Source organism: Dendrobates tinctorius, unplaced genomic scaffold, assembly GCF_039654945.1.
Source record: "Dendrobates tinctorius isolate UK_male_01 unplaced genomic scaffold, ASM3965494v1 ptg000357l, whole genome shotgun sequence".
NCBI classification, from domain to species: domain Eukaryota; kingdom Metazoa; phylum Chordata; class Amphibia; order Anura; family Dendrobatidae; genus Dendrobates; species Dendrobates tinctorius.
Genome location: NW_027362023.1, coordinates 199,386 through 226,108, shown reverse-complemented (window position 1 = coordinate 226,108; position 26,723 = coordinate 199,386). Strand labels below are relative to the sequence as shown.

The 26,723-nt window shown below is 56.9% G+C and overlaps 1 protein-coding gene across 4 annotated transcripts in view; it reads right to left on the bottom strand.

Moving 5' to 3' along the window:
- DOCK3 (dedicator of cytokinesis 3) overlaps positions 1 to 26,723 on the bottom strand; it is a 301,507-nt gene that overhangs the window by 209,728 nt on the left and 65,056 nt on the right. For all 4 annotated transcript variants that reach the window (XM_073562529.1, XM_073562530.1, XM_073562531.1 and 1 more), the window contains exons 4-5: positions 19,835 to 19,890; positions 9,392 to 9,488 (exon numbers count right to left, since the gene is read on the bottom strand). In XM_073562529.1, the coding sequence (XP_073418630.1) occupies positions 9,392 to 9,488; positions 19,835 to 19,890 (153 nt within the window). The remainder of the gene's footprint in view (positions 1 to 9,391; positions 9,489 to 19,834; positions 19,891 to 26,723) is intronic.

Sequence of the window (26,723 nt, the reverse complement as noted above, 5' to 3'; positions counted from 1 at the left end):
ATTCAATGTAAGGTTTAGTTTCTCCGTTTTTGTTGTTGTAAGATAAATTTTTATAATTGGCATGGCCTGTCATGAAACCAGACTGTTTCCATCAGGTGCAAGATAAGGGGCTGGGGGGGGGGGGAGTGTATTGCTCTGAATATGCCATTATACTACTTTCTATTTGGATACGGACATATATGTAGTTTCCGGTTTTCTTGCAATATTATTGGCTTATAAAGTGAAAAGATGCTATTGGTACTTGAGAACCTTGCATAATTAAGCAAAAGATTATAAAAGATGTGACTAAAATAAAGGGGCTTAGTGATCTGCCTCGATCCTCCCGTACAGAGACCCCCGTCTCCGTGTGGTCATTTGAGTTGCTAGCAATACTGGAATAATTTGGAAATCACTGGCTCAACCGTGAAGGGTTAATTTAACTCTCTCCTTATCACAACTAAACGTTTCCTTGTTCACACTGATGCTTCTATGTTTGGATTGGGGGCAGTACTGAGCCAAGTCGGGCCGGACGGCCAAGAACACCCGGTAGCTTACCTGAGTCGGAAACTACTGCCCCGTGAAGTAAGCTATGCGGCCATCGAGAAGGAGTGCCTGGCGGTAGTATGGGTACTCAAGAAGTTGCAACCATATTTGTATGGACGACAGTTTTCCCTCCTAACAGACCATAATCCCCTAGTCTGGCTTAATCGGGTCTCCGGAGACAACGCCAGATTGCTGCGGTGGAGTTTAGCCCTACAACCTCTGGACTTCACCATCCACCACAGACCCGGCAAACAAAACGGTAACGCCGATGGACTAAGTCGACAAACGGAACTTGTACCAACCCTATAAAGTTCGGTCATCCCCAAACCGATCTGTTGAGGATCAGACTGTGTATGCCGAACGCGTCGCTGAAAAGGGGAGCCGTGTTACAGAACCACTCAGCACCCAGAATATGTTGTGCAGTTATATGTATATATAATAGGTTCCATGTGAGATGCATGTCCCTAATGCATCAGCAGTGCCCGCCCTCCCCCCACCTTTGTAATTCCCACAGTAAACATACGCAGGCTCCGGCCACCTGCGGCTTTTGTAATGCATGTCTGGCCTGACGCTTGTCTATTGGCCTGCCCTCTGTATCTGTGTGATATATTCTGTGTCCTGTGAGTAAAGTGTTGTCAGACTGGAAATACATGGAGAAGCAGTGATCTTTTATATGCGCCCATGCACTCAGAGGAATTCCAGTCAGCGTCCTTCATTCAGACTCCAGCCAACGCAGAGCGGATCTCCGAAAACACGGGGTGGTACTGAAAGAGGTACCCCAGCTTGGAAGACCCCGTTACAGCATCCCACCCCCCGAGGAGTCCGATCGTTGGACGCGTCCAATCCCGCGAGGAGCCCGGTCGTGCCACGCGTCCCACCCCGCGAGGAGCCCGGTCGTGCCACGCGTCCCACCCCGCGAGGAGCCCGGTCGTGCCACGCGTCCCACCCCGCGAGGAGCCCGGTCGTGCCACGCGTCCCACCCCGCGAGGAGCCCGGTCGTGCCACGCGTCCCACCCCGCGAGGAGCCCGGTCGTGCCACGCGTCCCACCCCGCGAGGAGCCCGGTCGTGCCACGCGTCCCACCCCGCGAGGAGCCCGGTCGTGCCACGCGTCCCACCCCGCGAGGAGCCCGGTCGTGCCACGCGTCCCACCCAGCGAGGAGCCCGGTCGTGCCACGCGTCCCACCCAGCGAGGAGTCCGGTCGTGCCACGCGTCCCACCCAGCGAGGAGTCCGGTCGTGCCACGCGTCCCACCCCGCGAGGAGTCCGGTCGTGCCACGCGTCCCACCCCGCGAGGAGTCCGGTCGTGCCACGCGTCCCACCCCGCGAGGAGTCCGGTCGTGCCACGCGTCCCACCCAGCGAGGAGTCCGGTCGTGCCACGCGTCCCACCCAGCGAGGAGTCCGGTCGTGCCACGCGTCCCACCCAGCGAGGAGTCCGGTCGTGCCACGCGTCCCACCCAGCGAGGAGTCCGGTCGTGCCACGCGTCCCACCCCGCGAGGAGTCCGGTCGTGCCACGCGTCCCACCCAGCGAGGAGTCCGGTCGTGCCACGCGTCCCACCCCGCGAGGAGTCCGGTCTTGCAACGCGTCCCACCCCGCGAGGAGTCCGGTCGTGCCACGCGTCCCACCCAGCGAGGAGTCCGGTCGTGCCACGCGTCCCACCCCGCGAGGAGTCCGGTCGTGCCACGCGTCCCACCCCGCGAGGAGTCCGGTCGTGCCACGCGTCCCACCCAGCGAGGAGTCCGGTCGTGCCACGCGTCCCACCCAGCGAGGAGTCCGGTCGTGCCACGCGTCCCACCCAGCGAGGAGTCCGGTCGTGCCACGCGTCCCACCCAGCGAGGAGTCCGGTCGTGCCACGCGTCCCACCCAGCGAGGAGTCCGGTCGTGCCACGCGTCCCACCCAGCGAGGAGTCCGGTCGTGCCACGCGTCCCACCCAGCGAGGAGTCCGGTCGTGCCACGCGTCCCACCCCGCGAGGAGTCCGGTCGTGCCACGCGTCCCACCCCGCGAGGAGTCCGGTCGTGCCACGCGTCCCACCCCGCGAGGAGTCCGGTCTTGCCACGCGTCCCACCCCGCGAGGAGTCCGGTCGTGCCACGCGTCCCACCCCGCGAGGAGTCCGGTCGTGCCACGCGTCCCACCCAGCGAGGAGTCCGGTCGTGCCACGCGTCCCACCCCGCGAGGAGTCCGGTCGTGCCACGCGTCCCACCCCGCGAGGAGTCCGGTCGTGCCACGCGTCCCACCCAGCGAGGAGTCCGGTCGTGCCACGCGTCCCACCCCGCGAGGAGTCCGGTCTTGCAACGCGTCCAATCCCATGAGGAGTCTGATCATGCGACGTATCCGACCCTCGTGTATCCAGCTCGGTGCGGTCATGTCAGGGCTCCTGTTCTCAGTCACGCAGGGGGTCCCGGGAAGGAGGCGGTGAGATGCGAGTGGGCTCAGAAAGAGACAGGAGAAGACGGTGCGTGGGAAGCGCGGTGTGCTGGGTTTCCATGGAAACACATAGCGCAGAGCTCAGATCACTCCTCCTGCCAGAAATGGGTTAATCACACTGAACTGCGGATCCAGACCGGGATAAACAATGTGATGAGTCCGAGGAGGAAACAGCGCCATCCACAGACAGTCCAGAGCAACAAGACGCAGCGCCATCCAAAGACGGTCCAGAGCAACAAGACGCAGCGCCATCCAAAGACGGTCCAGAGCAACAAGATGCAGCGCCATCCAAAGACGGTCTAGAGCGACACGCAGCGCCATCCAAGGACGGTCCAGAGCGACAGGCAGCGCCATCCAAAGGTGGTCCAGAGCGACAGATGCAGCGCCATCCAAGGACGTTCCAGACGGACAGACGCAGCGCCATCCAAAGACGGTCCAGAGCGATACATAGCGCCATCCAAAGACGGTCCAGAGCGACAGACGCAGCGCCATCCAAAGACGGTCCAGAGCGACACGCAGCGCCATCCAAAGATGGTCCAGAGCAACAAGACGCAGCGCTATCCAAAGACGGTCCAGAGCGACAGACGCAGCGCCATCCAAAGACGGTCCAGAGCGACAGACGCAGCGCCATCCAAAGACGGTCCAGAGCAACAAGATGCAGCGCCATCCAAAGACGGTCTAGAGCAACAAGATGCAGCGCTATCCAAGGACAGTCCAGAGCGACACACAGCGCCATCCAAAGGTGGTCCAGAGCGACAGACGCAGCGCCATCCAAGGACGTTCCAGAGGGACAGACGCAGCGCCATCCAAAGACAGTCCAGAGCGACAGACGCAGCGCCATCCAAAGACGGTCCAGAGCGACAGACGCAGCGCCATCCACAGACGGTCCAGAGCGACAGACGCAGCGGCATCCAAGGACGTTCTAGAGTGACGAGACGCAGCGCCATCCAAAGACGGTCCAGAGCGACAGACTCAGTACCATCCACAGACGGTCCAGAGCAACAAGATGCAGCGCCATCCAAAGACGGTCCAGAGCGACACGCAGCGCCATCCAAAGGTGGTCCAGAGCGACAGACGCAGCGCCATCCAAGGACGTTCCAGAGGGACAGACGCAGCGCCATCCAAAGACGGTCCAGAGCAACAAGATGCAGCGCCATCCAAAGACGGTCCAGAGCGACACGCAGCGCCATCCAAAGGTGGTCCAGAGTGACAGACGCAGCGCCATCCAAGGACGTTCCAGAGGGACAGACGCAGCGCCATCCAAAGACGGTCCAGAGCGATACACAGCGCCATCCAAAGACGGTCCAGAGCGATACACAGCGCCATCCAAAGACGGTCCAGAGCGACAGACGCAGCGCCATCCAAAGACGGTCCAGAGCGACAGACGCAGCGCCATCCAAAGACGGTCCAGAGCGACACGCAGCGCCATCCACAGACGGTCCAGAGCGACACGCAGCGCCATCCAAAGGTGGTCCAGAGCGACAGACGCAGCGCCATCCAAAGACGGTCCAGAGCAACAAGACGCAGCGCCATCCAAAGACGGTCCAGAGCAACAAGACGCAGCGCCATCCAAAGACGGTCCAGAGCAACAAGACGCAGAGCCATCCAAAGACGGTCCAGAGCGACACGCAGCGCCATCCAAGGACGGTCCAGAGCGACACACAGCGCCATCCAAAGGTGGTCCAGAGCGACAGACGCAGCGCCATCCAAAGACGTTGCAGAGGGACAGACGCAGCGCCATCCAAAGACTGTCCAGAGCGATACACAGCGCCATCCAAAGACGGTCCAGAGCGGCAGACGCAGCGCCATCCAAAGACGGTTCAGAGCGGCAGACGCAGCGCCATCCAAAGACGGTTCAGAGCGGCAGACGCAGCGCCATCCAAAGACGGTCCAGAGCGGCAGACGCAGCGCCATCCAAAGACGGTCCAGAGCGGCAGACGCAGCGCCATCCAAAGATGGTCCAGAGCGACAGATGCAGCGCCATCCAAAGACGGACCAGAGCGACAGATGCAGCGCCATCCAAAGACGGACCAGAGCAACTGATGCAGCGCCATCCAAAGACAGTCCAGAGAGACAGATGCAGCGCCTTCCAAAGTCTGTCCAGAGCAACAGATACAGCGCTGTCCAGAGGGACAAGACGCAGAGCCATCCAAAGACTGTCCAGAGCGACAGACGCAGCGCCATCCAAAGACTGTCCAGAGCGACAGACGCAGCGCCATTCAAAGACGGTCCAGAGCGACAGACGCAGCGCCATCCAAAGACGGTCCAGAGTGACAGAGGCAGTGCCATCCAAAGACAGTCCAGAGGGACAGACGCAGCGCCATCCAAAGACTGTCCAGGGCGACAGACGCAGCGCCATCCAAAGACGGTCCAGGGCGACAGACGCAGCGCCATCCAAAGACGGTCCAGAGCGACAGACGCAGTGCCATCCCAAGACGGTCCAGAGCGACAGACGCAGCGCCATCCAAAGATGGTCCAGAGGGACAGACGCAGCGCCATCCAAAGACTGTCCAGGGCGACAGACGCAGCGCCATCCAAAGACGGTCCAGGGCGACAGACGCAGCGCCATCCAAAGACGGTCCAGAGCGACAGACGCAGTGCCATCCCAAGACGGTCCAGAGCGACAGACACAGCGCCATACAGACGGTCCAGAGCGACAGACTCAGAGCCATCCAAAGACGGTCCAGAACGATAGACGCAGCGCCATCCACAGACGGTCCAGAGCGACAGACGCAGCGCCATCCACAGACGGTCTAGAGTGACGAGACGCAGCGCCATCCAAAGACGGTCCAGAACGACAGACGCAGCGCCATCCAAAGACGGTCTAGAGTGACGAGACGCAGCACCATCCAGACGGTCCAGAACGATAGACGCAGCGCCATCCACAGACGGGCCAGAGTGACAGACGCAGCGCCATCCACAGACGGTCTAGAGTGACGAGACGCAGCGCCATCCAAAGACGGTCCAGAACGACAGACGCAGCGCCATCCAAAGACGGTCTAGAGTGACGAGACGCAGCACCATCCAGACGGTCCAGAGCGACAGACTCAGAGCCATCCACAGACGGTCCAGAGCGACGAGACGCAGCGCCATCCAGACGGTCCAGACCGACAGACTCAGCGCCATCCACAGACGGTCCAGAGCGACAGACGCAGCGCCATCCACAGACGGTCTAGAGTGACGAAACGCAGCGCCATCCACAGACTGTCCAGAGCGACAGACTCAGAGCCATCCACAGACGGTCCAGAGCGACAGACGCAGCGCCATCCACAGACGGTCCAGAGCAACAAGACGCAGCGCCATCCAAAGACGGTCCAGAACGACAGACGCAGCGCCATCCACAGACGGTCCAGAGCGACAGATGCAGCGCCATCCACAGACGGTCCAGAACGACAGACGCAGCGATGTTGTATGGAGGGCCGCTGGGTAAATCCGTCCCTAGCACTCATGAGTTCAGGGCAGGTGCTCTAGTCACATCCAGAGCTGCATCCTCGGCTGCCACTTTCATTACTGATCACGACATCCGCGTACGACCATTTGCTCCTCCAGGCCACGGTCCCAGCAGTGATCGCCTCCTGCCATTACCTCGGAGTGACCCCACCTAGCACAGCCCGGACCCCTCCGTGGGGATGTATAACACACAGTCCATTACAAGCTCCTGTAATTGCGCTACGGCCGAGTCACAAATCTGGAAAGTAAAGCCCCAAATTCCGGGAAGAGCTACGATCACCCCATGTAGCGTCCGAGCAGTGCCAGCGCATGGGGGAAGGGCGGCGGGGGATTAAATCCGGCGGGCACGGATAATGTCATCAGGGGATTACACATTGGAAAGGGATCACGGAGGGGGGATAATGGCGGAGGAAGGATGGAGCCGCCCGCGGGCAGCACCCAGGCACGGAAAGTGGGTCACCGGAATAAGGTCACATCAGCACACGGCCGGCCGGAGGCACGCGACTGGAGGATTAGATACAGCTCAGCAGACAGTATCACACAGGAGAGGATTAGATACACGGCTCAGCAGTCAGCATCACACAGGATAGGATTAGATACACAGCTCAGCAGTCAGTATCACACAGGAGAGGATTAGATACACGGTTCAGCAGTCAGTATCACACAGGAGAGGATTAGATACACGGCTCAGCAGACAGTATCACACAGGAGAGGATTAGATACACGACTCAGCAGACAGTATCACACAGGAGAGGATTAGATACACGGCTCAGCAGTCAGTATCATACAGGAGAGGATTAGATACAAGGTTCAGCAGACAGTATCACACAGGAGAGGATTAGATACAAGGTTCAGCAGACAGTATCACACAGGAGAGGATTAGATACACGGCTCAGCAGTCAGTATCACACAGGAGAGGATTAGATACACGGCTCAGCAGTCAGTATCACACAGGAGAGGATTAAATACAAGGTTCAGCAGACAGTATCACACAGGAGAGGATTAGATACACGGCTCAGCAGTCAGTATCACACAGGAGAGGATTAGATACACGGCTCAGCAGACAGTATCACACAGGAGAGGATTAGATACACGGTTCAGCAGTCAGTATCACACAGGAGAGGATTAGATACACGGCTCAGCAGACAGTATCACACAGGAGAGGATTAGATACACGACTCAGCAGACAGTATCACACAGGAGAGGATTAAATACAAGGTTCAGCAGTCAGTATCAAACAGGAGAGGATTAGATACACGGCTCAGCAGACAGTATCACACAGGAGAGGATTAGATACACGACTCAGCAGACAGTATCACACAGGAGAGGATTAAATACAAGGTTCAGCAGACAGTATCACACAGGAGAGGATTAGATACACGGCTCAGCAGTCAGTATCACACAGGAGAGGATTAGATACACGGCTCAGCAGACAGTATCACACAGGAGAGGATTAGATACACGGCTCAGCAGTCAGTATCACACAGGAGAGAATTAGATACACGGCTCAGCAGTCAGTATCACACAGGAGAGGATTAGATACACGGCTGAGCAGTCAGTATCACACAGGAGAGGATTAGATACACGGCTCAGCAGTCAGTATCACACAGGAGGATTAGATACACGGCTGAGCAGTCAGTATCACACAGGAGAGGATTAGATACACGGCTCAGAAGTCAGTATCACACAGGATAGGATTAGATACACGGCTCAGCAGTCAGTATCACACAGGAGAGGATTAGATACACGGCTCAGCAGTCAGTATCACACATGGCAGCGCAGTTCTGGGGCAGCAGAGTTCTGCGCTGTCTCCTTGGGGGCGGCTGGAGGAGGTGGTGACCGGGCAGTGACTGTCCGCTGGAATGATTACTGATCAGCGCCTTTTCCAATGTGAGGCGGACAGTGACGGACATGACAGCAGTCGTCTGACAGCTCTGGGGGACACTACCTGGTGCAGAGTCGGAGGGTGAGGACGGCATAAGCCAAAATCGTGACAAAACTGAGAAGTTCCTGAGTGACATCTTATACTCCAATCACATTCTAAGCTGCAGCCTCCTCTCCTGGTTAGATCTCACTGCTGCCCCCTATGGGTTCAGTCTTCTCTCTGCACCTGTGCTGAGTGGGCGGTATCTACCTGGTGTGACATCAGACCTATGCTTTTTGGTCTGACCAATCAGAAGCATCCAATCCGCTGCACAGGTGCTGGAGTGGCCTGCAGGGGGACGCGGCTGATGGCGGCTCGTTTCTCTCGCTCTGTGCAGGGTCGAGGCGCCAGAGACTTCTCATAGGGTGAAAGCATAACTTTAAGTCTGTTTTTAAAAGTAGATGGCAGTGGTAACAAATGAGGTAGATGGAGAACGCGACGTTTGGCCACGATAGGCCTCATACAAGCCAAAATTACAGGTTTAAAAAAACAGCCATAACATAAAAACCACCTGATTTTAAAGAGAATAAAATTATATTTTATCCCTATGAGAAGTCTCCGCTGCTTCGGATGAGACAGAGCACAGATCACAACGTGTCCGCTGCAGCCGCTCCCGTAAGACCGGCCCAGCGAGGTGCGAGTCAGTGTGCCGCACCGCTCTGCTGATGCACGCAGAGGGCAACCGGCTAAGATTACATGCCGCGCCTCTAGGGCGGGGCGCCCGACAGGTCCTCTAGGGCGGGGCGCCCGACAGGTCCTCTAGGGCGGGGCGCCCGACAGGTCCTCTAGGGCGGGGCGCCCGACAGGTCCTCTAGGGCGGGGCGCCCGACAGGTCCTCTAGGGCGGGGCGCCCGACAGGTCCTCTAGGGCGGGGCGCCCGACAGGTCCTCTAGGGCGGGGCGCCGCTCAGCCTGTTTGCTTCCTCTGCCACAATCAGTGAATAGAACACACGTTACCACAGCAACAGCTTTGCAGCTCTAAAGAGACATAAACCCCTTCAATGCCGGAGCCGGAGAGATCAGAAGATTGGCGAACGTCCTCTCCATCCGTCAGTGTCGGGGACTCACCACGTACAGCTGCTTCCATAATGAGGCCCATTCCTGCAGTGTGGACGTCACCTCCGTGACAAGGGGGTCTTCCACAGGAACCACGGTCTCATACTGCCTGCGGCCAGAACAGAGAGAGAGCGGTCAGAACATAGCAGGGGGCGGCCCCCGATACCAAGCACATCACACATACAGTCACACGATGACACATCACACATACAGTCACACGATGGCACAGCCTGGCACATCACACATACAGTCACACGATGGCACATCACACATACAGTCACACGATGGCACATCACACATACAGTCACGCGATGGCACATCACACATACAGTCACACGATGGCACATCACACATAGTCACGCGATGGCACATCACACATAGTCACGCGATGGCACATCACACATACAGTCACACGATGGCACATCACACATACAGTCACACGATGGCACATCACACATACAGTCACACGATGGCACATCACACACACAATGGCACAGCCTGGCACATCACACATACAGTCACACGATGGAACATCACACATACAGTCACACAGTGGCACAGCCTCGCACAGCACACATACAGTCACACGATGGCACAGCCTGGCACATCACACATACAGTCACACAATGGCACAGGCTGGCACAGCACACATACAGTCACACGACGGCACATCACACATACAGTCAGACGATAGCACAGCCTGGCACATCACACATACAGTCACACGATGGCACAGCCTGGCACATCACACATACAGTCACACGATGGCACATCACACATACAGTGACATGATGGCACAGCACACAGACAATCACATGATGGCACAGCCTGGCACATCACACATACAGTCACACGATGGCACAGGCTGGCACATCACACATACAGTCACAGGATGGCACAGCCTGGCACATCACACATACAGTCACATGATGGCACATCACACATACAGTCACACGATGGCACATCACACATACAGTCACACGATGGCACAGCACACACACAATGGCACAGCACACATACAGTCACACGATGGCACAGCCTGGCACATCACACATACAGTCACACGATGGCACAGCACACATACAGTCACACGATGGCACATCACACATACAGTCACGCGATGGCACATCACACATACAGTCACACGATGGAACATCACACATACAGTCACACAGTGGCACAGCCTCGCACAGCACACATACAGTCACACGATGGCACATCACACATACAGTCACACGATGGCACAGCCTGGCACATCACACATACAGTCACACGATGGCACAGCCTGGCACATCACACATACAGACACATGATGGCACAGCACACATACAGTCACACAACGGCACATCACACATACAGTCAGACGATGGCACAGCCTGGCACAGCACACATACAGTCACACGACGGCACATCACACATACAGTCAGACGATGGCACAGCCTGGCACATCACACATACAGTCACACGATGGCACAGCCTGGCACATCACACATACAGTCACACGATGGCACATCACACATACAGTCACACGATGGCACAGCCTGGCACATCACACATACAGACACACGATGGCACAGCCTGGCACATCACACATACAGTCACACGATGGCACATCACACATACAGTCACACGATGGCACAGCCTGGCACATCACACATACAGTCACACGATGGAACATCACACATACAGTCACACAGTGGCACAGCCTCGCACAGCACACATACAGTCACACGATGGCACAGCCTGGCACATCACACATACAGTCACACAATGGCACAGGCTGGCACAGCACACATACAGTCACACGACGGCACAGCCTGGCACATCACACATACAGTCACACGATGGCACATCACACATACAGTCACACAATTGCACAGCCTGGCACATCACACATACAGTCACACGATGGCACAGCCTGGCACATCACACATACAGTCACACGATGGCACATCACACATACAGTCAGACGATAGCACAGCCTGGCACATCACACATACAGTCACACGATGGCACAGCCTGGCACATCACACATACAGTCACACGATGGCACAGCCTGGCACATCACACATACAGTCACACGATGGCACATCACACATACAGTGACATGATGGCACAGCACACAGACAATCACATGATGGCACAGCCTGGCACATCACACATACAGTCACACGATGGCACAGGCTGGCACATCACACATACAGTCACAGGATGGCACAGCCTGGCACATCACACATACAGTCACATGATGGCACATCACACATACAGTCACACGATGGCACATCACACATACAGTCACACGATGGCACAGCCTGGCACATCACACATACAGTCACACGATGGCACAGCACACATACAGTCACACGATGGCACATCACACATACAGTCACGCGATGGCACATCACACATACAGTCACACGATGGAACATCACACATACAGTCACACGATGGCACAGCCTGGCACATCACACATACAGTCACACGATGGCACAGCCTGGCACATCACACATACAGACACATGATGGCACAGCACACATACAGTCACACAACGGCACATCACACATACAGTCAGACGATGGCACAGCCTGGCACAGCACACATACAGTCACACGACGGCACATCACACATACAGTCAGACGATGGCACAGCCTGGCACATCACACATACAGTCACACGATGGCACAGCCTGGCACATCACACATACAGTCACACGATGGCACATCACACATACAGTCACACGATGGCACAGCCTGGCACATCACACATACAGACACACGACGGCACAGCACACATACAGTCACACAACGGCACATCACACATACAGTCACACGATGGCACAGCCTGGCACAGCACACATACAGTCACACGACGGCACATCACACATACAGTCAGACGATGGCACAGCCTGGCACATCACACATACAGTCACACGATGGCACATCACACATACAGTCACACGATGGCACAGCCTGGCACATCACACATACAGTCACACGATGGCACAGCCTGGCACATCACACATACAGTCACACGATGGCACATCACACATACAGTCACACGATGGCACAGCCTGGCACATCACACATACAGTCACACGATGGCACATCACACATACAGTGACATGATGGCACAGCACACAGACAATCACATGATGGCACAGCCTGGCACATCACACATACAGTCACACGATGGCACAGGCTGGCACATCACACATACAGTCACAGGATGGCACATCACACATACAGTCACACGATGGCACAGCCTGGCACATCACATATACAGTCACATGATGGCACATCACACAGTCACACGATGGCACAGCCTGGCACATCACAAGTACAGTCACACGATGGCACAGCCTGGCACATCACACATACAGTCACACGATGGCACAGGCTGGCACATCACACATACAGTCACACGATGGCACAGCCTGGCACATCACACATACAGTCACACAATGGCACAGCCTGGCACATCACACATACAGTCACACAATGGCACAGCCTGGCACATCACACATACAGTCACACGATGGCACATCACACATACAGTCACACAATTGCACAGCCTGGCACATCACACATACAGACACACGATGGCACAGCCTGGCACATCACACATACAGTCACACGATGGCACAGCCTGGCACATCACACATACAGTCACACGATGGCACAGCCTGGCACATAACACATACAGTCACACGATGGCACAGCCTGGCACATCACACAGTCACACGATGGCACATCACACATACAGTCACACGATGGCACAGCCTGGCACATCACACATACAGTCACACGATGGCACAGCACACATACAGTCACACGATGGCACAGCTTGGCACATCACACATACACTCACACGATGGCACATCACACATACAGTCACACGATGGCACAGTACACATACAGTCACATGATGGCACAGCTTAGCACATCACACATACAGTCACACGATGGCACATCACACATACAGTCACATGATGGCACAGCACACATACAATCACATGATGGCACATCACACATACAGTCACACGATGGCACAGCACACATACAATCACATGATGGCACATCACACATACAGTCACACGATGGCACAGCACACATACAGTCACACGATGGCACAGCACACATACAGTCACACGATGGCACAGCACACATACAGTCACACGATGGCACAGCACACATACAGTCACACGATGGCACAGCACACATACAATCACATGATGGCACATCACACATACAGTCACACGATGGCACAGCACACATACAGTCACACGATGGCACATCACACATACAGTCACATGATGGCACAACCTGGCACATCACACATACAGTCACACGATGGCACAGCCTGGCACATTACACATACAGTCACACAATGGCACAGCCTGGCACATCACACATACAGTCACACAATGGCACAGCCTGGCACATCACACATACAGTCACACGATGGCACAGCCTGGCACATCACACATACAGTCACATGATGGCACATCACACATACAGTCACATGATGGCACAACCTGGCACATCACACATACAGTCACACGATGGCACAGCCTGGCACATTACACATACAGTCACACAATTGCACAGCCTGGCACATAACACATACAGTCACACGATGGCACAGCCTGGCACATCACACATACAGTCACACGATGGCACAGCCTGGCACAGCACACATACAGTCACATGATGGCACAGCCTGGCACAGCACACATAGTGTCACACGATGGCACATCACACATACAGTCACATGATGGCACAGCTTGACACATCACACATACAGTCACCCGATGGCACAGCCTGGCACATCACACATACAGTCACACGATGGCACAGCCTGGCACATCACACATACAGTCACAACCTGGCACATCACACATACAGTCACACGATGGCACAGCCTGGCACAGCACACAGTGTCACACGATGGCACATCACACATACAGTCACACGATGGCACAGCCTGGCACATCACACATACAGTCACACGATGGCACAGCCTGGCACATCACACATACAGTCACACGATGGCACAGCACACATACAGTCACACGATGGCACATCACACATACAGTAACACGATGGCACAGCACACATACAGTCACACGATGGCACATCACACATACAATCACACGATGGCACAGCACACATACAGTCACACGATGGCACAGCACACATACAGTCACACGATGGCAGAGCACACATACAGTCACACGATGGCACAGCACACATACAATCACATGATGGCACAGCACACATACAATCACATGATGGCACAGCACACATACAATCACACGATGGCACAGCACACATACAGTCACACGATGGCACAGCACACATACAGTCACACGATGGCACAGCACACATACAGTCACACGATGGCACAGCACACAGTCACACGATGGCACATCACACATACAGTCACATGATGGCACAGCACACATACAGTCACATGATGGCACAGCCTGGCACATCACACATACAGTCACACGATGGCACATCACACACAGTCATGGCATAGCATATAGATGACAGCTGTACAGTGTTGTGGGGAATTGATGAAGCAATGAAAGAGTTAAGAGATGAGCCTCCGCCACCGGTGCAAGGGCCACACACAGCGCCTCCTGCCGACCTCTGCTCTCCTCCCTGTCACCCATGCAGTACGCAGGGCACACGCTAGGGTCAGGGCTGCGTGGATGCTGGACAGGTGGATGGCGCAGCGCCCGCCGGGTGCAGGAAGAAGGATGAAGGCTCCTACCTCTCTGGTATCGCTGCCTCCTCTCTGATCTATGCAGCAATGAGGCATCGGAAAGAAGCGAAAAATAAACCTCCCACGTACCCGGCACACATCCCCAGAGCACACCGCAGCTACACACACACACACCGCAGCTACGCACACACACACCGCAGCTACGCACACACACACCGCAGCTACGCGCACACACACCGCAGCTACGCGCACACACACCGCAGCTACGCGCACACACACCGCAGCTACACACACACCGCAGCTACACACACCGCAGCTACACACACACCGCAGCTACACACACACCGCAGCTACGCACACACCGCAGCTACGCACACACCGCAGCTACGCACACACCGCAGCTACGCACACACACACACACACACACCGCAGCTACGCACACACACACACCGCAGCTACGCACACACACACACCGCGGCTACGCACACACACACACCGCAGCTACGCACACACACACCGCAGCTACGCACACACACACCGCAGCTACACACACACCGCAGCTACACACACACACACCGCAGCTACACACACACACACCGCAGCTACACACACACACACCGCAGCTACACACACACACACCGCAGCTACACACACACACACCGCAGCTACACACACACACACCGCAGCTACGCACACACACCGCAGCTACACACACCGCAGCTACGCACACACACACACACCGCAGCTACGCACACACACACACACCGCAGCTACGCACACACACCGCAGCTACACACACACACCGCAACTACACACACACACCGCAACTACACACACACACCGCAGCTACACACACCGCAGCTACACACACACACACCGCAGCTCCACACAAACACACCGCAGCTACACACACACACACCGCAGCTACGCACACACACACCGCAGCTACGCACACACACACCGCAGCTACACACACCGCAGCTACACACACACCGCAGCTACGCACACACACCGCAGCTACACATTGCAGCTACGCACACACACACACACCGCAGCTACACACACACACCGCAGCTACACACACACACCGCAGCTACACACACACACCGCAGCTACACACACACACACCGCAGCTACACATTGCAGCTACGCACACACACGGCAGCTACACACACCGCAGCTACACACACACACCGCAGCTACGCACACACACACCGCAGCTACACACACTGCAGCTACACACACACACACTGCAGCTACACACACACACACACTGCAGCTACACACACACACACACTGCAGCTACACACACACACACACCGCAGCTACACAAACGCAGCTACACACACGCAGCTACACACACCGCAGCTACACACACACACACCGCAGCTACACACACACACACACACCGCAGCTACACACACACCGCAGCTACACACACACCGCAGCTACACACACACCGCAGCTACACACACACACACACCGCAGCTACACACCGCAGCTACACACACCGCAGCTACACACACACACACCGCAGCTACACACACACACACCGCAGCTACACACACACACACCGCAGCTACACACACACACCGCAGCTACACACACACCGCAGCTACACACACACCGCAGCTACACACACACCGCAGCTACACACACACCGCAGCTACACACACACCGCAGCTACACACACACACCGCAGCTACACACACACACACCGCAGCTACACACACACCGCAGCTACACACACACACACCGCAGCTACACACACACACACCGCAGCTACACACACACACACCGCAGCTACACACACACACACCGCAGCTACACACACCGCAGCTACACACACCGCAGCTACACACACACACACACCGCAGCTACACACACACCGCAGCTACACACACCGCAGCTACACACACACCGCAGCTACACACACACACACCGCAGCTACACACACCGCAGCTACACACACCGCAGCTACACACACCGCAGCTACACACACCGCAGCTACACACACACACACCGCAGCTACACACACACACCGCAGCTACACACACACCGCAGCTACACACACACACACCGCAGCTACACACACACACACCGCAGCTACACACACACACACCGCAGCTACACACACACACCGCAGCTACACACACACCGCAGCTACACACACACACACCGCAGCTACACACACACACCGCAGCTACACACACGCACACACCGCAGCTACACACACCGCAGCTACACACACACACACCGCAGCTACACACACACACCGCAGCTACACACACACACCGCAGCTACACACCGCAGCTACGCGCACACACACACCGCAGCTACACACCGCAGCTACACACACACACACCGCGGCTATACACACCGCAGCTACGCGCACACACACCGCGGCTATACACACCGCAGCTACGCACACACACACCGCAGCTACGCGCACACACACCGCGGCTATACACACCGCAGCTACGCGCACACACACCGCGGCTATACACACCGCGGCTATACACACCGCAGCTACGCGCACACACACCGCGGCTATACACACACACATATACACACTGCAGCTATGCACATATACACACATTCTTTGGCTACTATAACACATATACAGTCACACACAAGCCTCCTTTCACGATCACACGCTGAATGCCATTATTTTGCACTGTGACACTTTAACAGATCTGCGCCGTAGATCAAGGATTATGTTCATGAACCAGGAGCCTCAGGATAAACAGAGCGGTAGATCCCTCACAGAGGTGCTGCCCCTGTCATCTATGGGGAGGAAACCCCCGAAATCTGAGCTCAGACCCTGCGGCCCAAGATGTCGCCCAGCGCAGGATCGTACAGGTGTAACGCCAGGTATGTGGCCATCACCTGCACAGATATGAGGGCCAGTACTTTCCCAGAGTCCTGACTGACAACCTCTAGGAGTGCAGTAATGGCGACACACTGGTTGTCACCCTGCTTTCCTAACACGGAGAGGACTATGGCTTGGTCTGATTTCCGTCGTGGAGAACACGTTGGAGATGTGTCTGGCTTCCTGAGTACACTCATGAAATATGCATGTTACAGGGCGCCATTACCATCAGCGAGGCTGGAGGCCATGAATATTTCATACACATCCTGCACAGCGTGCACCTTTCAGGGGCAGCAGCCCTATGTGCAGTTGCACAGGACTGCCTGAAAATACAGTAATGGAGGAGGCAGCAGTGACACCACCACAGATTGTGGCCGTCTTTTCTCTGATTCCTCCGCTCTCCGCAGGCGCCGAGCTGTCACACTGATCACCGGCGCGCCCCTCATTCTGTGCAGCCGCCGATCCGGCAGGGGCTGAAAATGTCACAGACTGGATCAACTTACAGCTCCTCACAAGCGGCAGAGCTCGACCCGGGGCCTTCACCATCACTTACCAAGAGGCTGCGAGAGCGGAGGAAAAGCATCCGAGTACAAAGCCACTACCGCAGTCACCTGCAGAGCTGCACTCACTATTCTGCTGTTCCATCATGTCTTATCCTCCAGTCACCTCCAGAGCTGCAGTCACTATTCTGCTGTTCCATCATGTCTTATCCTCTAGTCACCTCCAGAGCTGCAGTCACTATTCTGCTGTTCCATCATGTCTTATCCTCTAGTCACCTCCAGAGCTGCACTCACTATTCTGCTGTTACATCGTGTCTTATCCTCCAGTCACCTCCAGAGCTGCAGTCACTGTCTTATCCTCCAGTCACCTCTAGAGCTGCAGTCACTATTCTGCTGTTCCATCATGTCTTATCCTCCAGTCACCTGCAGAGCTGCACTCACTATTCTGCTGTTCCATCATGTCTTATCCTCCAGTCACCTGCAGAGCTGCACTCACTATTCTGCTGTTCCATCATGTCTTATCCTCCAGTCACCTCCAGAGCTGCAGTCACTATTCTGCTGTTACATCGTGCCTTATCCTCCAGTCACCTGCAGAGCTACACTCACTATTCTGCTTCGTGCCTTATCCTCCAGTCACCTCCAGAGCTGCAGTCACTATTCTGCTGTTCCATCATGTCTTATCCTCCAGTCACCTGCAGAGCTACACTCACTATTCTGCTGTTACATCGTGTCTTATCCTCCAGTCACCTCCAGAGCTGCACTCACTATTCTGCTGTTACATCGTGTCTTATCCTCCAGTCACCTCCAGAGCTGCAGTCACTGTCTTATCCTCCAGTCACCTCTAGAGCTGCAGTCACTATTCTGCTGTTCCATCATGTCTTATCCTCCAGTCACCTCCAGAGCTGCAGTCACTATTCTGCTGTTACATCATGTTTTATACTGCAGTCACCTCCAGAGCTGCATTTAGAAATCTGACATTACATTCCATGTCTGCCACGGGTGCAGGTTGCCTTACATCATATCTCTTGCTGACCTCCTCATACTTGGTCTCATGGGTGGAGCAGCTGTCTGTCTCATGCACCTCTATATGTTGCCTCCCTCTGACAGTTCTTCCTGGCAGTCATGGTGCCCCCTCCTCCTTCCCTCTCACTGGGCAGAGGCAAACTATAACTCAACAAGTCTCCTGCATGAATCATCCCTTCTCCATACTACGACCACTATCATCCTCTGGACGACTTGTGAGGGAACTACACTGCTGTCAACCAGTTTACACGGGAACAGAAAAAGACTAGACGATAAGCCCCCCGATACACCACATGTGCAGCCCCCGCGGCGTCCGCTCCCCTGACTCACCCTCTGTTGCTGATGGCGGCTTTCTTCAGATGAATGATATTAGCCGGGAAGATTCCCTGCAGAGAAGAGAGGAGAAGCGTCAGAGGCATCAAAAAGCAAAACATCCACCAGCAGAAATGCAAAAGGGAGAGGACCAGCCCCCCGGCCGATATAGAGGACCAGCCCCCCCAGCCAGTATAGAGGACCAGCCCCCCCGGCCAGTATAGAGGACCAGCCCCCCCGGCCAGTATAGAGGACCAGGCCCCCCGGCCAGTATAGAGGACCAGCCCCCCCAGCCAGTATAGAGGACCAGCCCCCCCAGCCAGTATAGAGGACCAGCCCCCCCGGCCAGTATAGAGGACCAGGCCCCCCGGCCAGTATAGAGGACCAGCCCCCCGGCCGATATAGAGGAGCTGCCCCCCGGCCAGAATAGAGGACCAGCCCCCCCGGCCAGTATAGAGGACCAGCCCCCCCGGCCAGTATAGAGGACCAGCCCCCCGGCCAGTATAGAGGAGCAGCCCCCCCCCAGCCAGTATAGAGGAGCAGCCCCCCGGCCAGTATAGAGGAGCAGCCCCCCCCGGCCAGTATAGAGGAGCAGCCCCCCCGGCCAGTATAGAGGAGCAGCCCCCCCGGCCAGTATAGAGGACCAGCCCCCCCGGCCAGTATAGAGGACCAGCCCCCCCGGCCAGTATAGAGGACCAGCCCCCCCGGCCAGTATAGAGGACCAGCCCCCCCGGCCAGTATAGAGGACCAGCCCCCCCGGCCAGTATAGAGGACCAGCCCCCCCGGCCAGTATAGAGGACCAGCCCCCCCGGCCGATATAGAGGAGCTGCCCCCCGGCCAGAACAGAGGACCAGCCCCCCCGGCCAGTATAGAGAACCAGCCCCCCCGGCCAGTATAGAGGACCAGCCCCCCCGGCCAGTATAGAGGACCAGCCCCCCCGGCCAGTATAGAGGACCAGCCCCCCCGGCCAGTATAGAGGACCAGCCCCCCCGGCCAGTATAGAGGACCAGCCCCCCCGGCCAGTATAGAGGACCAGCCCCCCGGCCAGTATAGAGGACCAGCCCCCCGGCCAGTATAGAGGAGCAGCCCCCCGGCCAGTATAGAGGAGCAGCCCCCCGGCCAGTATAGAGGAGCAGCCCCCCGGCCAGTATAGAGGAACCAGGCCACCGGCCAGAATAGAGGACCAGGCCCCCGGCCAGTATAGAGGACCAGCCCCCCGGCCACTATAGAGGACCAGCCCCCCGGCCAGAATAGAGGACCAGGCCCCCCGGCCAGTATAGAGGACCAGCCCCCCGGCCGATATAGAGGAGCTGCCCCCCGGCCAGAATAGAGGACCAGCCCCCCCGGCCAGTATAGAGGACCAGCCCCCCGGCTGATATAGAGGAGCTGCCCCCCGGCCAGTATAGAGGACCAGCACCCCCCCGGCCAGTATAGAGGACCAGCCCCCCCCGGCCAGTATAGAGGAGCAGCCCCCCCCGGCCAGTATAGAGGAGCAGCCCCCCGGCCAGTATAGAGGAGCAGTCCCCCGGCCAGTATAGAGGAGCAGTCCCCCCCGGCCAGTATAGAGGAGCAGTCCCCCCCGGCCAGTATAGAGGAGCAGCCCCCCCGGCCAGTATAGAGGAGCAGCCCCCCCGGCCAGTATAGAGGAGCAGCCCCCCCGGCCAGTATAGAGGAGCAGCCCCCCCGGCCAGTATAGAGGAGCAGCCCCCCGGCCAGTATAGAGGAGCAGCCCCCCGGCCAGTATAGAGGACCAGCCCCCCCGGCCAGTATAGAGGACCAGCCCCCCCGGCCAGTATAGAGGACCAGCCCCCCCGGCCAGTATAGAGGACCAGCCCCCCCGGCCAGTATAGAGGACCAGCCCCCCCGGCCAGTATAGAGGACCAGCCCCCCCGGCCAGTATAGAGGACCAGCCCCCCCGGCCAGTATAGAGGACCAGCCCCCCGGCCAGTATAGAGGACCAGCCCCCCGGCCAGAATAGAGGGACCAGGCCACCGGCCAGAATAGAGGACCAGGCCCCCGGCCAGTATAGAGGACCAGCCCCCCGGCCAGTATAGAGGACCAGCCCCTGGCCAGAATAGAGGACCAGGCCCCCGGCCAGTATAGAGGACCAGGCCCCCCGGCCAGTATAAAGGACCAGCCCCCGGCCAGTATAGAGGACCAGCCCCCCGGCCAGTATAGAGGACCAGGCCACCGGCCAGAATAGAGGACCAGGCCCCCGGCCAGTATAGAGGACCAGGCCCCCCGGCCAGTATAAAGGACCAGCCCCCGGCCAGAATAGAGGACCAGGCCCCTGGCCGGTATAGAGGAGCTGCCCCCCAGCCAGTATAGAGGAGCTGCCCCCCGGCCAGTATAGAGGAGCAGCCCCCCGGTGAGTATAGAGGAGCTGCCCCCGGAGGTGAGATTTAGTATTGCACTGGGGCTTTACAGTTTTTGGCAGCGAGTTTCATTTATTTTCTGATTCCCGCAGATTGATCTTTATGGGAAGGGTGTGGGTTGGGAACGCGGCTGGGGGCTGATGTCAGGGTGACCCCGTCAGCAGGGAACTGTCCAGCATCGGAGGCCACATAATCCACCTTTAGATGTGGTCACAGGCGGTGGTGCCCCCGGCACGTGGAGCTGATGGTGGCCTCTACACCGGGACACACGGGCTGCCGAGAGGTCGCTGTAGTGCTACTGACCAGCTAGGAATTAGTCTCCTGACCCGCCAGCCCCACACGAGGGTCACCTCTGTTCTGTGCACAGGACCCGGCGTCTATTAAAGGTTTCTATGGAGAAGTGAAGAGCAGCTCTGCAATGAGCGGGTATAATGCAGCCATTGTGCTGCCCCCCCCACCCGTCCTGCACGTCCAGCGCCCATCATTGCGGATTTCTCCTCTGCCTGTTTTCTCACACAGTGTTTTCTACTTAGAATTAACTCATTGTATCCGTTCACTTGTGGGACTACAAATCCCAGCAGGGCCCCAGCACATTGTCCCTCACAACACAAAGGAATCTATGGATGTCAGCGTCACTCGACTGGCCCAAAAACCCCAACACCAAGCATGCACACAACCCACAACTCTGCTGCTCGTGAGGACGCAGAGCGTGAGAAGGAGGACGCAGAGCGTGAGAAGGAGGACGCAGAGCGTGAGAAGGAGGACGCAGAGCGTGAGAAGGAGGACGCAGAGCGTGAGAAGGAGGACGCAGAGCGTGAGAAGGAGGACGCAGAGCGTGAGAAGGAGGACGCAGAGCGTGAGAAGGAGGACGCAGAGCGTGAGAAGGAGGACGCAGAGCGTGAGAAGGAGGACGCAGAGCGTGAGAAGGAGGACGCAGAGCGTGAGAAGGAGGACGCAGAGCGTGAGAAGGAGGACGCAGAGCGTGAGGAGGAGGACGCAGAGCGTGAGGAGGAGGACGCAGAGCGTGAGGAGGAAGACGCAGAGCGTGAGGAGGAAGACGCAGAGCGTGAGGAGGAGGACGCAGAGCGTGAGGAGGAGGACGCAGAGCGTGAGGAGGAGGACGCAGAGCGTGAGGAGGAGGACGCAGAGCGAGGGGACGAGGCCGCAGAGCGAGGGGACGAGGCGGCAGAGCGAGGGGACGAGGCGGCAGAGCGAGGGGACGAGGACGCAGAGCGTGGGGAGGAGGCCGCAGAGTGAGGCGACGAGGCCGCAGAGTGAGGGGACGAGGCCGCAGAGTGAGGGGACGAGGCCGCACAGTGAGGGGACGAGGCCGCAGAGTGAGGGGACGAGGCCGCAGAGTGAGGGGACGAGGCCGCACAGTGAGGGGACGAGGACGCAGAGCGTGAAGAAGAGATCAATGAGGGTAATGGGGAGTTTCGGTGTAATAAAGAAGTAGAGTTAAATCAGACGGGGAGGATTAGGAGTGTATTGAGGGGGAGGAGTAATAAAGTTAGATTAGCATTATGTAAAACAGGAGGCGGGGCCAGTGATGCGTGGGGCGGGGCTTAGCGGTATTGATCCATGTCCCACATGTGCTATAATAATCTAATAGAAACTTCTGCGACCAAAAATACATTCCATAAGTGTCAGGAAGGTGAAGGGTGAATTTCACCCAGGAGGCGTCCACCACATCTCTGTTCACTCGGTTTACTGCAGTAACTGCAGAGCTGCGCTCTTGGCTACGTGTCGCTAAGTGACGGCTCAGAGAGGAAAGCACGAGAACATGGAGGGACGGCACATGCCTCCTGCAAGAATCACCGCAGAAGTTAGTTATCGATTCCAAGTCCAGGAAAAGGATTCACTGTCGTCATCACAAACAGAACAAGTGTATAAATATAAACCCAGGGACCCAGGAGAACAACACGTGCCAGGCAGGCCCCAGGACAACTACACGTGCCAGGCAGGCCCCAGGACAACTACATGTACCAGGCAGGCCCAGGACAACTACACGTTCCAGGCAGGCCCAGGAGAACTACACGTACCAGGCAGGCCCCAGGACAACTACACGTACCAGGCAGGCCCCAGGACAACTACATGTACCAGGCAGGCCCAGGACAACTACACGTTCCAGGCAGGCCCAGGAGAACTACACGTACCAGGCAGGCCCAGGACAACTACATGTACTAGGCAGGCCCAGGAGAACTACACGTACCAGGCAGGCCCAGGAGAACTACACGTGCCAGGCAGGCCCAGGACAACTACACGTACTAGGCAGGCCCAAAAGAACTGTCCCACCTGGGATGAGCATAGTTGTCACATGGTGTGTAAGGGGCAGAGCCTGGCACCTTTATTGCTGGAAGTTATAGGAACCTTTCATCTTAGGCCGGGGTCACACTTGCGAGTGCAATGCGAGAAACTCATGGCTATGCAGCTGAACGCTCCGGTCCGAACCGCCGGCGGCAGTGCTAGGTATTGAGGCACGAGTTTCTGGCATTGCGCTTGCAAGTATGACCCCCGGCCTTACACTGATCTTGAGTTTAGTTATCAACTCCAGTCTCATCCAAAGCGAAACAGTTAATGACTACAGGCAGCGAGACAGCAGGAAGTATGTGGAATAAGTGATACAGGACTAGAGAAATAGAGAAAAAAGAGTGAGAGACGGCACAAAGACGGGAGAGAAAGACCGCACAAAGATCTGAGGACCTGACGGAGCAGAGACGAGAGAGACAGACAGAGCAAAGACGGGACAGACAGACGGTGCAAAGACAGGAGAGACAGACGGCGCAAAGACTGGACAGACGGCGCAAAAATTGGACAGACGGCGCAAAAATTGGACAGACGGCGCAAAAATTGGACAGATGGCGCAAAGATGGGATAGACAGGCGGCGCAAAGACGGGACAGATAGGCGGCGCAAAGATGGGACAACTAGACGCCGCAAAGACAGGAGAGAAAGACCGCGCAAATACGGGAGGGTCAGACGGAGCAAAGACAAGAGAGAAAGATCGCACAAAGACGAGAGGGGCAGACGGAGCAAAGACGAGAGAAACAGACGGAGCAAAGACGGGACAGACAGACGGCGCAAAGACAGGAGAGACAGACGGCGCAAAGACGGGACAGACGGCGCAAAGATGGGACAGACAGACGGCGCAAAGATGGGATAGACAGACTGAGCAAAGATTGGACAGACGGCGCAAAGACGGGACAGACAGACGGCGCAAAGACAGGAGACAGACGGCGCAAAGACGGGACAGACGGCGCAAAGACGGGACAGACGGCGCAAAGACGGGACAGACGGCGCAAAGACGGGACAGACGGCGCAAAGATGGGACGGACAGACGGCGCAAAGATGGGATAGACAGACTGAGCAAAGATTGGACAGACGGCGCAAAGACGGGACAGACAGATGGCGCAAAGACGAGAGAGGCAGACGGCGCAGTGAACAGATGACGTTGAGGTGGAGGAAGGTGTCAACGAGTGGATGATGGTGGGATCGGTGGGGAGAGACCCCCACCCCACACAGGGCAGAGCTGCGGACATTCGCTCAGCAGGGGAGACCCCACTCCACACTGGGTAGGACTGTGCACGTTCGCTCTGCCTTCTTAACTCCTTTTTATAGATTGCAGCTTTCAGCATTAACCAATACCAAGCGTGCAATTACTTATGCTAATGCACAGCTGGAGGCAGGTGGGAGTCCGAGCCTCGCGCCTCAGTGACCCCGGGGAGGGGGACACAACATGGCGGCTCCCTGCGACTCTAGACCATTACATAACGGGGGGGAGCTGCAACGGGAAAGGAATGAGGGTCCGGGAACACAACAGAGGGGGATGGGAGGCGTAAGATCGAAGAGAGGAAGACGAGGGGGCACAATGGAGGAAGGCCAGAATCTCACCTGCTGCTTTGCTGGCACCTGACATACTCTGTGCTGCGGCAGGCCCTGCTCTGTGTGACTTCTGTCTGTGACTTCCAATGAGATCAGCAGACTCCTCTCCTGACATACTCTGTGCTGCGGCAGGCTCTGTCCTGTGTGACTTCTGTCTGTGACTTCCAATGAGATCAGCAGACTCCTCTCCTGACATACTCTGTGCTGCGGCAGGCCATGCTCTCTGTGACTTCTGTCTGTGACTTCCAATGAGATCAGCAGACTCCTCTCCTAACATACTCTGTGCTGCGGCAGGCCCTGCTCTGTGTGATTTCTGTCTGTCAGTTCCAATGAGATCAGCAGACTCCTCTCCTGACATACCCTGTGCTGCGGCAGGCCATGCTCTGTGTGACTTCTGTCTGTGACTTCCAATGAGATCAGCAGACTCTTCTCCTGACATACTCTGTGCTGCGGCAGGCCATGCTCTGTGTGACTTCTGTCTGTGACTTCCAATGAGATCAGCAGACTCCTCTCCTGACATACTCTGCGCTGCGGCAGGCCCTGTCCTGTGTGACTTCTGTCTGTGACTTCCAATGAGATCAGCAGACTCCTCTCCTGACATACTCTGTGCTGCGGCAGGCCATGCTCTGTGTGACTTCTGTCTGTCAGTTC